The sequence below is a fragment of the Lutzomyia longipalpis genome, chromosome 2 (assembly GCF_024334085.1).
Source record: "Lutzomyia longipalpis isolate SR_M1_2022 chromosome 2, ASM2433408v1".
Classification (NCBI taxonomy): domain Eukaryota; kingdom Metazoa; phylum Arthropoda; class Insecta; order Diptera; family Psychodidae; genus Lutzomyia; species Lutzomyia longipalpis.
In genome coordinates, this window is record NC_074708.1 from 15971286 (window position 1) to 15985932 (window position 14647).

A 14647-nucleotide genomic window follows, 5' to 3' on the forward strand; every position below is an offset into this window, starting at 1 on the left:
TTTTTTTCTTCGTAATAATAAAATCTTTCAAGAATTTTACTAAAAATTTGAAAGGAGAAAAAATATAAATAAAATCAAGGAAAAACAAATAGAGAGAGTAATGAAAACTGAGAGAAAGGTAACACAGAAAGCATGCAAAAATAGTAAAAAGGTACATCAAAGAGGGAGTTTTTTTGTGATTAACTGTGGAAAAGGAAACTTTTCACGGGGTGGGAGAAAAATGAGGAATTTTTAACATTCTTTCAGCAATCAACCCTTTATCCCTGCCACGCACATAATACATATTTTTTTAGCCTCACCAACAAGCCACAGAAACATAAAGCAAATTGCAAAAAAGCCAGAGAAGATATGAATTTACAAAAATGTATATGTATGTACATCACAAAAGCCACGTCTAATTAAAACCACATATTTGTCCTTTCTTTTATAGATCCCCTGAGAAAAAATTAAAGAGCTTTAAAAATGTTTTTAGATGAATTTCAATTGAATTCTCAACATTGCAATAAAATGGATTCCATTTCTCCGTAGACTTATCACATTATAGCTTCAAGCGCTTAATGCTGAACGTTTCACATGGGGAAAAAATACACAAAAACGTTAGAAAATTCAAACTGTTGCTATTTCTTCTTTTAAGCTTTACTAAAATTTTACTTTTACGCCTTTTAAGTATGAAACATAACCTCAGATTTTGGTTTTGCTTATAAGCATTGGAGGATGCTCAATATTTTTACCTTGATTTTCTCCGAAAAGAAAATGTTTTTCCAAGTTTTCTTTCGGCGAACTTGAAGTAATTGAACTTCCCTACATAGAATTTATCACAAAATATTAAGTAGATTTTAATTCTGTGACGCTTGAAAAAAGTCGAATTGGCCACTTTGTCCAGCAAAATCCTCCAAGGATTAAAGTTCGTCGAAAAAAAGATTTAAAAAATATTTTCTTTTTCAAAGAAAATTAAAATTTAGAGGTTAGAAATATCGGATCCTTTAAATGTTAATCTTATTAATCACAAATGTATTTTTTTCTATTACTGTTGCAGGCGTCATGGACAATGCAGGATTATTAATATAAAATTGATTATTTTTATGAGAGAAATGTAAGGTTATGTTATTTGTGTTGCTAAAACAGAAAAAAAACTTGCGAATTTTACAACGTTAATCGCGGTTTTATAGCGTAGAAAAAATTCTAAATAAATTTTCTAGACATTTTTACTGCTTTTACCTATTTTTAAGCAACTTATCACCGTAAGTTTTGTGATTATCTTAAGAACATAACCTTAAATGTTTCTTTAGCGTAGAAAAATATTTCATAGGTAATAAAACCATCAGTACGAGTTAAAATAATTTACGCTTTCTCTTAAAATTTATTTTTTTAATTACGTGTTATATGCTTGGTTATATGTCTTTTTTTTGCAAGAATTCCCTAAAACAAAAATATACGCTTTACACAAATCTTTGAATTATGAATTTTTAGTGAAGTCCCCTAATATTCATCACATGAATTTATCTCCAAAAATTAATCATTGAATTATAAAAAAAAGATCTTATAATAATTTAATTTATCGAGGTAAATACATTTTTAAAGCTCATTTTTTTTATTTAAAAGATAAATAAGTATAATTTAGAAGAAAAAAAAACCAAAACACATGACGGTTTGTGATTAAAATAATTTCAATCAAAAGACGTGAACAGGAAAGCAATTTGAAAAAAAAAATCTCCCCACACAAAACACGTATTTTTCCTTACCCTCAGAGCAGAAGATACTTGATCATCCGCTGCCCAGTGATTTGCTGACAATTTACTTTCAATATGAGCTGCACCTGCACTCAAAACATTAAACATTCAAAACACATCCACACATTCCTGCTTTAAATTATTTTTCTTTTTTTATAGGTGGACGTAAAATGGAATTTAAAATAAAACATATGAGGGTTAACACGCATACATAAAATTATTATTAAACATATGAGAAGGGAATAATGTATGTATAGGGGTATTTTTTGTTCTCTTTTCATTTTTATCCTTCAAGAAGCACGAAAAACATCCCCCAAGTGCTCTTGATTGCAGAGCATACGGAAAGATGGGGTGGAGCATTGGGGGAAGGACAGTATGAATGATAAATTCCTCAAGGCATACCGATGAGGGACGCGCGTCTTCACCCTCGCATTATATGCTTTTATCCTCAATAGACAAAATCAGCAAGAAATAAGATGAAGGGGGCTCACAAGAGGTTTTGACAATGAGGCGCTTTCATATACCTACATCATCACAGAAATTCCACAAGGAAACTTTTACATCATATCCTACATCGCCGCGTTAAATTCATCTTGACAAGATAAAAGCTGATAATTTGCATGAAGACGCGTCGCGTGTCTTTGGGCATGAATTTAAACGGAGCCCTTTAAGTAAATTCAACCGGAAAATTCGCCGAATTTATCTGATTTTGTTATTTTATTGATTATTCAGATGAATCAAAAATGCTTATTTAACTGGAAGAAGAACATAATGTGGTTTAAGGATGTTTTTCTACCAACAAAATATTTTAAAGAAAAACTCGCCCTCATAATTATTTCTCTTTCAATTCTTTGTGTGCTTCTTGAATTTAATTTTTCCATCTTTGGGGTGGATTTAAACTCAAAAAAAATACAATAAAATAAAACCAAAAATTATAAGATAAAACAACAAAAGCGGAATAGTTACAAGCGGCTGTTAAACCTTATTTCCTCTCCTTGTTAAAAATAAAATCGTAAATTAATTCTAATTTTTTTACTCGCAAGGATACAAAACTTTTATATGACAATGATGATTTTTTTAACTTTGCAATATTCTCATTAAAATTAAAATTTAGCAAATTTTTAAATCTTAGAGAAATCAATAAATTTTTTATTTAAAAATCTTCAGTGTATTTTAATGTTTTTTTCATTTTCTCAAGAAATTTTTGTTTATCCTTCGAGACTCTCTCTAAGGGATATTTTGAATAAAAAATTTAACGAAATTTAAATGAAGTTAAATAAAAACTAAAAAATACACGAATTTTTATTTCCCTTGCGAATAAAAAACCACCAACAAACAAACAAAAAAAAAACAAAACTTATTAGAACAAAATAATAAAGAAAAAGATACCTCTAATGGCCAAAGAAAAAGAAGAAGAGAGTAGGTAATAATTTGTGGTTCAGGGAGGTATTTCACTCACCTGATTGCGACATGTCAAAGTTGAAACCCATCGTCTGATCCGGTGGCGTATTGAGAAGAGGTGCAGCCCCCATTTGCTGTTGCGGCGACTGCACCACTCCGCCACTTCCGCTACCACCGCCGCCACTTCCTCCCCCACCTGGGATCCCACTGCTGGCTGGATTGCCCACGAGCGGACTCTGCCCCATGCCACTGTGCGGACTCTGGGGTGTCCTCACTTGACCCGTTTGGCGGTTCTGCACGTGGGCACGTAGAAATTCACGCGCCCCATTGTTGTTCGCCCCTGGAAGAACAACAAGATATTCGCCATTGTGGCGTCAATTTTGCACATCAACCACCCATCGAAGCGTGGCGCTCTTTCATCCAACGAACACCACACACCAATGAAATAAATTATATAGGTGGGTAATAAAAGAAGAAAATGAATCAAAAGACACAGAGTTGCTCATAAAGAGAAGATTATCCTTAAGATTTGGTCATTGGAACAAAATATTTCCAAGAATTTTAAGAACTTTAGGCACTTAAGAACAATTTCTTTAAAATAATTTTTCTTTATTAAAAATATGATGAAATTTTTTTAAATGATGAAGCATTTAATTTTTTTTATAACAGAAACTAATATTCAGGAGAAAATGAGTGAAATTCCCTAGTCAGACAGACTTAAGATTTCTTAAGATTCCTTAAGAAAAAACCAAAAATTTCGTAAGAAAAATTGAGACTTAATTTTTCTTAAGCGAAATTTAAGATTTCTTCAATTAGGCTGAATCGAGCTAAATAAAAATTTTTCTATGTTTGAAAAAAATATATTGTAAAAATCATCAAAAAATATGCATTTTGATCGATTAACTTAAGAAATCTGAACTTTCACTTAAGAAAACTTAAGAATCTTAATTTTTTCCTTTTTTCCTCAGGAATTTTAAGTTTTTTCTTAAGGAATCTTAAGAAAACTTATGTATACTTAAGACATTCTTAAAAATAACTTAAAAATCTTAAGTCTTTTTTTTTAAGTTTTCTTAAGTCTATCTGACTAGTGAATTTCACCCAATATTTAATATTTTTTTAAATTATTTTCCTTTCTCAGACAATTATTTTTCAATTTTAATTGATTTTTTTCAAAAATAATTTTAATAAAATGGATATTTCTTATACCTGATGAAAGTGTCATCGTTCTCAGAATGTCATTGAGAATAAAATACAGGGAATAAATATTTCTTTTAATTTATTAGTGAGAAAATAATTTTCTTTGCATGTTTAAGACTGTCTTAAGATTCTTAATTTTTTTAATTTTTGTTAAGATTTCTTAAGTTTTTTTTTGAGAAAATTTAAAGAATAAAATTTAAATTAAGGTTAAAGAAATCCGGTTTGTAAATTCACAAAATTCCATTTAAAAATTTTTCTAAAGCGAAATATCTTCATCAAAATGCAAAGAAAATTTTTTTTAAAGAATGTTCCTGAAATTGGATACTTTCAGAACAAACTGTTTAATTTCCTAAATAAACTCTATGTATTAAAAAAAATCATTAATCAAGACTTTCATTTTGCCATTGAAGGAAAGAATCCACGAGCATATGACGTTCATTTGCGATGAAAATAATTAATTACAATTTCCTCAATTGACTGCAATTAGTGCCAAATGTATTTAAATACACAAATTAATCATCTGATCGATTTGCAACTCTGTGTTTTTGTGATTTTTTCTCTTCTTCCTCTCATAAATAATAAAAAGTGTGAATCCACGCGTGCGATGATGATGATGATGAATTATTCTGTGACTTCTTTTGCTGTACACTCAAATTAGTTTCTTTCTCTTGCGCGCATCACTCCTCACACACCAACAGAAATGATGCAACAAACAACATTCACGCACAAATATAGATATTTAATGTTGATATTATATATTATGGCATTAATCACAAATCTTTGCATATTGTTGTGTGATTCCATCCCTCAGAAAAATAACCAAAAATTACATATAAAATGTCGAAGATGAACGTGGAAGAGTCTGACAATTCAATTCAAGGACTTGTGATGAATTTTTTTTTCCAATGAATTTTTAACTCTTTTGTGCCTCAAAAGATATTTCTTTTCCTCACAATGTGGTACCAAACTGAAGAAAAGATTCGCAACGAGTACTTAATGTTTTCCATAAATTAAATTATCAGAACAACAGTGCTCACATTTTTTTGTCTGTACAAAATAAATCCCAACAATGTGGGAAAATCCCAGTGCCTTCATATTTTTTGCAATCTTTTTTTCTCTTCCAACATAAAATCTCCCTCATCAACCTTTTTTTTTTAATTTGCAGCAAAATAAAAAAAAAAAACAATGCATGGTGTTTTTAATGTATAAAAATGTGTGTGGATAACTAAAAAAAATGTAAAAATAAATTAAGAGTAATCTCTTGCAAAAGGCGCGTTACACAAAGTGGGTGCAATTAGGCTCTTTCTTGCTGACAATTAATAAAACAAATAAACGAATAACAATGAGAAAAGAAATAAATAAAATGTATGAAACATATAGAAAACAAAATCCCGATCACCAAATGATGCTTTTGCGTGATTTATGCTTCGCAAATTGTGATTTTTTTTTACAGGGTGTCCCGTTCAGACCATAATTTATTTTATTAAAACGCCATTTTTTGTATTGGTCTTAACGATTTTTTTTACATTGACGTAAACTTCTAAAAAACAATTTTGAATTTGCAATTCTCCGAAATTAGGAACAAAAAGCTAAAAGAAATAAAAAAAAATCTATACTTTTCATAAAAATAAAAATTAAGAAATCATAAAAAGCATAAGGAATTTTGGAAAAAAAAATTAAGGAATACTTGGCACACTGCCTAGGATTTAGAATCTAGACTGAAAATTCCAGAAGACTTTAAAGACTTTTCTGAAAGATTTCTGATAGATCAATCGATAACTTCGATTAACTTTCGATCGATCTTACTAACCTCAAAGCTTTGATTTTATGTTTCTCAAAAAGACAATGTTTTTCTAGTTTTTCTTTTAGGCGTAGAATTTATCACGGAACGTTCAATAGATTTTACTTCTTTGCCGATAGAAAAAAATCGAATTGACGAGGGTTAAAAGCACGGCAATATAATGATTTAAAAACTTCAACTGTCAGAATCTTACAACCATTTTAAAGTTGTAAGAAAAGGAAAGATTTTTGACAGAACAAACCGCAAAATTGGATAAAAATTGATTTTTTCGATAAATGGTAGACCTTCATCAGGTCATGCTGAATCGAAACTTTTTATATCTTATCCTTTAAAAAAATCCAAAAAAATGAGAAGAAATTTATTTTTAAAAATGTTCTTTGAAATGTTTGAAATATCCATTTATCCCGATTTTTTCTTTTCTTTTATATTTATTCCAAGGCTTAAGCGTTTCAATCTCATTGTATCTTTTACTTCTTGAATAGCATAAAAGCACATAAGATTTTTTTTATGTAAATGCAAAACATTCATTCAAGGAGAAATTGAAGGAAATAATACCCAGAAAAAAAACGAATTCGAAGAAACTTTCAATTTCCTATAAAAATTTACTATCAACCCCTAAAATTATGCTATAAATTCCAACTTTTTCAGCACATTCCCGCCACTCTTTCCTTTTACAAATAAACATTTTTTTTCACCTAAATATCCTTCAAACTACATTAAGAATTCTTTTAAAAAAAAATCCTAAACTTGATATCCGATAGCGCAATAGCAAAAAATGACGTTTTTTTATATTAATTCAAAAAAATAAATAAATAAATGATTGATCAATGGGACACCCTCTTGTTGCATTTTCTTGCTCTCTTGTATGCAACATAAATAAAAAAATAATTGAAATGGTGGGTAATTATATAAATTTGAGTAAAAGGATAATATTAATTTGAAAAAAAAATAATGAGAATGCGACCCGCTTAATTTTCTTGCAAATTTTCTTCCATTTTCTCTTTTTTTGCATCTTTTGCGCCTTACCGGACTGTGGGCGGCCATAAAAATCGCCCCCTGAGCCTTGTGCATGTTGCATATTGTTGTAAATCATTCCATATCCCGTGGCATCGGGAGCACCAAAAGACCTCGGGGATCCTAAAGGAGATGGGACATTGAGTGATATAAATTTATATTTCTTTTCTATCCTTCTTTGTTTGTTTTTTTTTTGACGCGCATCTTTTACGCGCTTTGTTTCTCCCCCGAATTTCTTTCCTCATTCACACCCACAACATTCTCCCCCAACCAAAAACTTAACAAAAAATTCATCATCTTCCTGCATTAGCCTGAAACAAGAAATAAAAATCAAAAGGACACCCCCCGAATAAGCCCACGGGACGGAAATCACAGAATTTTTGCTGGAGCGTTTTCTCAGTTTCGGGAAGAAATTGAATGGACTCACCTGGTAAATGCTGTGTGGCTTGCGGGACACTGGCTTGTCTCTGCATTCTCAGCTGTTGCTGATTGAAGACACCAGCTTGTCCGGGGACCACATTGCTACCAGTTGCAGCCCCATAGGGGGATTGTGTCGGACTGGGTGGTCCGGGGAAACCATCGGGACCGGGGAAGGAGTTCTGACGACTCACTGGGGTTCCGGGTGAATTGAGAGATCGCTGCCGTTGCGTTTGAAATTGGCGGGAATTGAAGCCGACCACATTCTGAGGGAATAAGAAGAAAACCACAAAAATCAATCATTTATTCTTTTGATTAAGAATTCTTCACTTTGACACTCACCGTGAGTTGAGCATTGAGCATGGGATTTTGCTGTTGCTGCAACGACAACCTCACATTTGCCTGTTGCTGCGTCCACTGTTGCTGCTGCTGCACGGACGTTGCAACAGTCTGTGGGGTTTGTTGCTGATGAATGGCACTCTGTGCACCAAATGGTGGCTGTCGCGGTGACAACTGCGCACTCCCATTAGCTCCTGTTGCACCCGTAAAGCCCATCTGTTGTTGCTGCTGCTGCTGCTGCTGTTGCTGACTCAACTGCTGCTGCTGCAGCGGCGACAATCGTTGCGCATTATTGGTGTTAAATGATGCCTGCTGGTAGCCTAAAGTAAATCAAAACAATTATTTAGTTTTCCTTCATTTCATTGTCATTTCCAACGAGAAATTTGTACCTTGATTGGGTTGGGGACTAAAGGGTGTTCGTTGAGTTGAACCCTGTTGCTGTTGCTGCATCATTGGTTGCGTAAATCCAGGACTAAGTTGCGCATCGGATACCACACTCGTACTTCGCTGCAGGGAAACATTGGGTGCTACTGTATTGTTAAGCAGTGACTCAATGTTGGTCATCCCGGGATTTAGGCCTAAAAAACAAGGTGAATCATTGAATCCTGTATCCATGAAGAGAATTCCAGAAAAGTCTGAAATACTCACACAACTGATCAGCTCCTGCTGTTGCATTCACCGGAACGACCATCTGTTGCTTCTGTTGCTGCTGCAACAACCGCTCACGCTGCTCCTTCTGCTGTTGCTGCTGCATCAACCGATGCTGCTGCATCAGCTGAAACCGCGCTACAGTATTAGCATTAATTTGCTGCTGCTGTTGCTGCTGCTGCTGTTGATGCCCAGCCGGTATCATCTGTGGCATACGCTGTGAACGTTGTGAGTAAATTGGCGGTGGGGCGGGAAAACCCTGACTCTGCTGTTGGTGCGTAGTAACAGAACCACCAGCTGATGGTCCGGAATGCATGGCAGGATATGCCGGTGGACTACTATTGAACACTGAATTGTTCTCAAATTGCATCAGAGACTTCTGAATGGCATTTATCATGAGTTTCTCATTGAGATCCTGTTGCTGACTCTGAACCGGGGTCGATGTTACTGACGATGTGTCTATTGTACTAATTGCTGCTTTTTTTTTGTTGCAATGTTCCGGAAAAGGTTTGCATTAGAATTTAAGGAATGAACAACTAAAAAACAAAGGATATTTGAAAACTCACCTGTACCTAGAATATTGTTCAAATCATTGTCAGGATAATTTGTATCCGGCACAATGTCAATAACTTCATTTAGAATCTCATTTAGCTCCGGATCCCACTCCTGATGGGGCTGGGATGGAGTCACGGCAGTCGATGTAGCAAAGGACCCTGATTCCACTTGGAAATCCTGCGGATGTGATGCTGGCGATTGCATCACCTGCAACAAAAAAGCGAAAAGAAAATGCTTTTTAATTCAACTTAAAAAAAAATAAACGTAAAATGCACAAACCTGCTGATTCTTGCTAATATCCTGCTGACTTGGCATTTGGTTGAGGTAGACATCGGAAGGCTTACGAATTGATGGCGGAGGCGGTCGAACTTGGTTCAACTGTTGTACTATTTGTTTTTGGTTGTTGCTATTTGTGTTGTTATTGTTGCTCATGATGGTGTTGTTGTTATTGGTGAGATGCTGCTGCTGCTGCTGCTGCTGATTGCTGGCATTTGTGACCCGCGAATTAATACTGGACGGCGTAATATCGGGAATTATTTTCACTTGCAATGCCGTCGATGGGAGCACCGTTGTGGGTGCCTTTGACGGATTTGCCAGCAGTGATGCCAACATTTTGTTCCTCTCACGCAGAAGCGATGGCTTCTCGTCGGACCTCTTGGCTGCACCACCTTCGTCCGGTTCATTCGACGAGCGCTTCCTACTAAAGTCATTCCCCTGGAAACGTAGCAGCTGTATCAGCTCCTCATTGCCCATCTGCTGATTGTGGTTGTGCTCCTTCGGTGTATCCTCCTTTGGATTAAACTTTACATTTTAGCTGTGTTTCTTTCAGACACAGCTTTTGTGTACCGAGCAAAATCAAAAGTCGTCAGATCGGGCTCAAACTTGGGATGAGCACGAATTAGGGTCCCCACATTCCAAAAAACGTATGCGCCAAAAAAAATTTTTTTCCGGCCGGCCGGCCGTCCGGCCGTCCGGAGTATAACGCTAAATTGCCAGAGAACGATGATAGATAGAGACTTGCGGTAAAGGGCAAAGTTTAAATATCGACCTGAAGAAATCCGATTATGGGGTCAAATCCACCCCCCCACCCCCCCGTCCGCCATTTTGAATAACCTCAAAATTTTGTTTTGCCTATATCTCAGCCCCTGTAATAGCTAAAAATCTGAAATTTTTATATGTTGTAGAGGCCATCAAGACCTTTCGAACGATACCTCATTTTCGAAAATCGGTCAAGCCGTTTAGTCAATACGGCCGCCACAATTTTTCATCGAAAATCGACCATAACTCGAAAACGGCTTGACCGATTTTGATCAACCCGGGCTCAAATAAAAGCTCTCAACAAACCCTACAACTCTCTAGAACATCATAAGTTTCAAAAGTGACCGCTAGGGGACCAAAAATCAAAAACAAAATTTTCGATGAGTTTTCGATGAATATCTCGAAAACGACGACATAATTTTTTTTTCATTTTTTGATATGTTGTAGCTGACCATATTATCTAGCTTCATGCCAAAAATGAAGAAAATCTATGGATCCGTTCTCGAGATATAGCCTTCCAAAGTTAGCATGTCATATCTCGGGTTCTACAAGTCCGATCTTGATCAACTCAAGCGCAAATGAAAGGTTTCGAGAAACCCTACAAATGTCTAGAACATTGCAACTTCGAGAAATGACCGCAAGAGGCGCTAAAGTCAAAAACAAAGTTTTCGAAAATTTCGAACTCGAATTTTTCGAAAATGGCGACATAAATTTTTTTCATTTTTCGATATGTTATAGCTGACTTCAAGACCTTTCAAACAAAAAAAAAATTATGAAAATCTATGGATCCGTTCTCAAGATATGGCCTTCCAAACATTTCTTGGGGGATGACATTTCAACTTTTCCCGACTTTGCGCGTATTTAAATTAATTCGCATTCTAGTTTGCTCTCACAAAATTGGTACACTGAAAGAAACACAGCTCCCGTAAGCTTGGTCAGCTTACCAGTACATTTTCAATTTGCATTTTTTCCCTCCACATCTCTATATTTTCACATTTAATCATTAACCTACCTTCTGTAGCTGTCGCAGGAGTTCACTCGGTGCACGATTCCCCCTTGATTCTGGATCATCGTCATCACTCTTGTCATTGAGCAGCTGGAAGATAAAAGAGAGCACACAAAGAAAAATTAAATTAACTTCTTTCACAAGTAAATCATTCGGGGAATGTTACCTGCAGCAGCATGTTGTTGTTGCTATTCTTATTCTCTTGGCCTGGCCTTGGCCTTCCCTGGGGCATCCTTGGTGCTGCTGTTCCTGCATTCATCTTCCCATACGCCGGATTGGCAGCATCCTTCTCCTCCTCGGCATTGAGGAGACCCTGTGACGACAGATGCGTCAGTTTCGTCTCAGGGAACCCCTTTGCCGGGGAGCAACTCACCTTCAGAATCCTATTTGTGTTGCGTGCATTGGCATCCGTGTCCATAGCACTCGTCCCGGGCGCCCCAATGGGTTGCGTTCGTTTAGTCGTGAGAAGATTTCTCAGTCTCTCAGAATCGTGATTCTGTCCCCCTTGGCCCTGTTGCTGTCCCATTTGCATCTGCTGCCCATCACCCTGACCTTTCTCCTTCTCCTCAAATGAACCGCCGCCGGTGAAATTCCCAAAATTCCCCGCAAAATTGCCCGTTGTGTTGTTATTGACGCTGCTATTGTTGTTGTTATTCTGCGGACTCGGCTGCCCACCTGCATTCCCTGCATGGTAGGTGAGCGGCGAAGGACATATGGGAGCTGCAACGGGACTATAGGCGGACACAGAGGGTGGACGTGGGGTGCTCACGGGCGTTACACTCGCTCGAGAGTCTGGCCGCGTATCCCACGCCACGCCAACACCTTCCATGTCGAGAATCGTCGAATGGGGGATGTCGAAGTCAATTAGGGACTCCGTGGCGAAGAAATTACTGCAATCCGAGGCGGGTGGACTTGAGAATGAGGTGACAACACTGCCGGATCTATTGGAAGTCTGCAACGTGCCAACACCTCCATTCATTACGCTCGTCATCAAGGGACCCCCCATGCTACTCCCTCCACTATTTCCCGAACCACCAGCAGCCCCAAGATGGGAGCCCATCCCTGAGTGATTGGGCCCCATTAGTGCTCCCTGCATCTGACCCCCTTCCGGGGTATCTCCATCGAGAATTGTGTGCACAGCCATGATGAAGTCACTCTCACCTGAATTTTCAAATTTATTTTTAATCTCTGAAACAAATCCCTTTTTTTCCCCCCATTGTTACTCACCGTGAATGGTACTCCGGAAGAGCTTGGAGGTCACCTTGGCGCGAACATAGGATTCAGGTGCGCCGAGCCGGAGACGATAGGCCGAGGAGTATGCCATGGAATTGGTGCTCTGTGTGACCTCCTTGAGATGCATCTTCAGCACATGATGATCTTGCACGTGGCAGAGATCATGAATTGCCCGTAGGGGTTCTTTGGCCAGACTCTGTGCCAGTGTCTCCCTCAGTGTGCTCGCATCGAGATTTATAATCTTCCCATTGGGCTCAATTTTCAGCGTCAGCTGCTCAAGTTCACGCTGTGGCAGCGTTGCAATATTATCAAGTGGCCCATCATCTTCAGGGCGCGTTATGAGACACAGCACGGATGAACATTCATCCCCATCATCCTTAACTGGCGCCGCAATGATCACCACCTCCTCATACTTATCGAGACGCTGTTGCTTCTGCTCTATCGTCTCACCCGCAGCATCGGGATGCTTCACCAGCATTCGGATGCGCGTCTTTATGGACTTCTTCCCCCCACTACCCGCTTGATTTGGTCCCGTGACCGCTTGTGGTTGCTGCGGGGACTGCGAATCATCCTCAGTGGCACCCCAGCCAACTGTGAATGACATATTGTTGAGAATGGGACTGAGTTTCCCATGATCTCCCGGATGCAGGTACGAATAGATTGACTGCCGGCTCAGCTCTGCCCGCGTGAACGCAATCAAATCCTTTATATTCTCCGTCACACACTCAATAATACCCTCAGCATTTATTTCCAACAATACCCAACCCGCTGATGAGATGTAGTGCTCAACAGCTTCGAAGTATGCCGAAATTTCAGGTGATTGCCCATTTACCGAAGGTTCCGGCAGGGGTGGTTCCGTCGAGGAAACATCACCCTGCTGCACGGGATGGACTGTGCACGAGTCAGCACAGTCTGGTGGGCATTTGGAGCACCGGGAAGATGAGAGATCCCGACTGCCCTTCTCCAGCAATGTACGGAACTGTTACAAAAATCGAATAATTCAGAAATCTATTTTTTTCTTCTTCGAGAGCCTCAATTGATAAGACTGATAAGAAGCTCCTTTCGGGGGAAAAATAAAAATAAAATAGAGGTTGTGATCCTTACCGTTTTTACTACTTCATTTAGGATAGCCGCCTTGTCGGGCTTGCAGGAGGTCATGTCGCGTTTATTAATTTGCAAAAACTCCCCGAGTTGCTCGATGTACTCATTCTCAAGCTCTCGGCGCCTCTTCTCATTGTTACACTTGTTGATTTGCGACTGTGGCTTATTCTCCTGCTTCCGGCGGATCTTCTTCGTGGCAGCACTCGTGGGTGGGCACGCCACAGCAGGCGCCACGGCGTTCATTATTTTAGATGACTGCTGGAGCGGCGAATGCTGCTGGGCTGTCGAATGATGATGGAGACCCGCGAGGGCAGCCGTTGTCGCCGGGGACGACAGCGAGAGTGGAATGACGCCACCGGACGACGTCGTGGCGACGGAGTGTGACTGAAGATGCGACAATTGTGTGTGGGAATGGGTGACCCACTGATCTGGCAGAGGTAGATCACACGGGCCGAGCCTGCCGAAAGAAAAATTGCAACAAAAAAAAAAGATGTCTACATTAGTCATCGCATCAATGGCAAATTTATTTATTTATTATTTTTCTTTTTTTTTTAAATCTCTCCATTGTACCAAGGATATTTGCCAAAAAAGGAAAGATTCGTGCGAGTGTGGAAACACGAAAGAGAGAAGCTTATTTTACACACTGCTGATGTTAAAGATTTTCTTCCACGCAGAAAGAAATAAAAATGGGGAAAAGATGCAAAGTAATGTGCGCCATAAGAAGTACTCTTGAGAACTGATATCGTCACCTGCCATCATTCCTTTTGTCTCTTATCACGTCTCACTTTTTCCTTCATGCGATAAAAATTCTCGAAGCCCATTGCTGGGAGAAAAAGTCTCTCCACTAATCTCACAAACACACCCTTTAATTGATAAAAATTATAGGTACACCTTTTTTTTTTCGCGAAACACGCGCCATTTATTGCCAATTCCAAAATTATCCAAAGAAATAATTCTCACCCAATGAATTAGAAATTTTCCCTCTCCGCCCTCCGTTTCTTTCTTTCTTTTTTCTTTAACCCACATTTTTGCACAAGCAGAAATATAGGCCAAAAAAAAATTTGCCACCGCATAAATGGCGATTGCATAAGACGGAGGACGCCAAAATGGTCTCATATACATATATCTCCAATAAAAATCTCTCTGTGCAAATAAAATAGCCGACAC

At 38.0% G+C, this 14647-nt stretch overlaps 1 protein-coding gene across 15 annotated transcripts in view; it reads right to left on the reverse strand.

The window, feature by feature from the left end:
• The window catches only part of LOC129790817 (nuclear receptor coactivator 2), an 81018-nt gene that overhangs the window by 5958 nt on the left and 60413 nt on the right, over positions 1-14647 (reverse strand). For 3 of the 15 annotated variants that reach the window (XM_055828555.1, XM_055828557.1, XM_055828556.1), the window contains exons 3-14: positions 13484-13937; positions 12374-13358; positions 11313-12307; positions 11153-11236; positions 9382-9891; positions 9114-9309; positions 8548-9024; positions 8289-8477; positions 7903-8219; positions 7571-7826; positions 7156-7266; positions 3190-3471 (exon numbers count right to left, since the gene is read on the reverse strand). In XM_055828555.1, coding sequence (XP_055684530.1) covers positions 3190-3471; positions 7156-7266; positions 7571-7826; positions 7903-8219; positions 8289-8477; positions 8548-9024; positions 9114-9309; positions 9382-9891; positions 11153-11236; positions 11313-12307; positions 12374-13358; positions 13484-13937 — 4856 coding nt within the window. The remainder of the gene's footprint in view (positions 1-3189; positions 3472-7155; positions 7267-7570; positions 7827-7902; positions 8220-8288; positions 8478-8547; positions 9025-9113; positions 9310-9381; positions 9892-11152; positions 11237-11312; positions 12308-12373; positions 13359-13483; positions 13938-14647) is intronic. The other 12 variants (XM_055828561.1, XM_055828562.1, XM_055828563.1 and 9 more) reach the window with 10 other exon arrangements.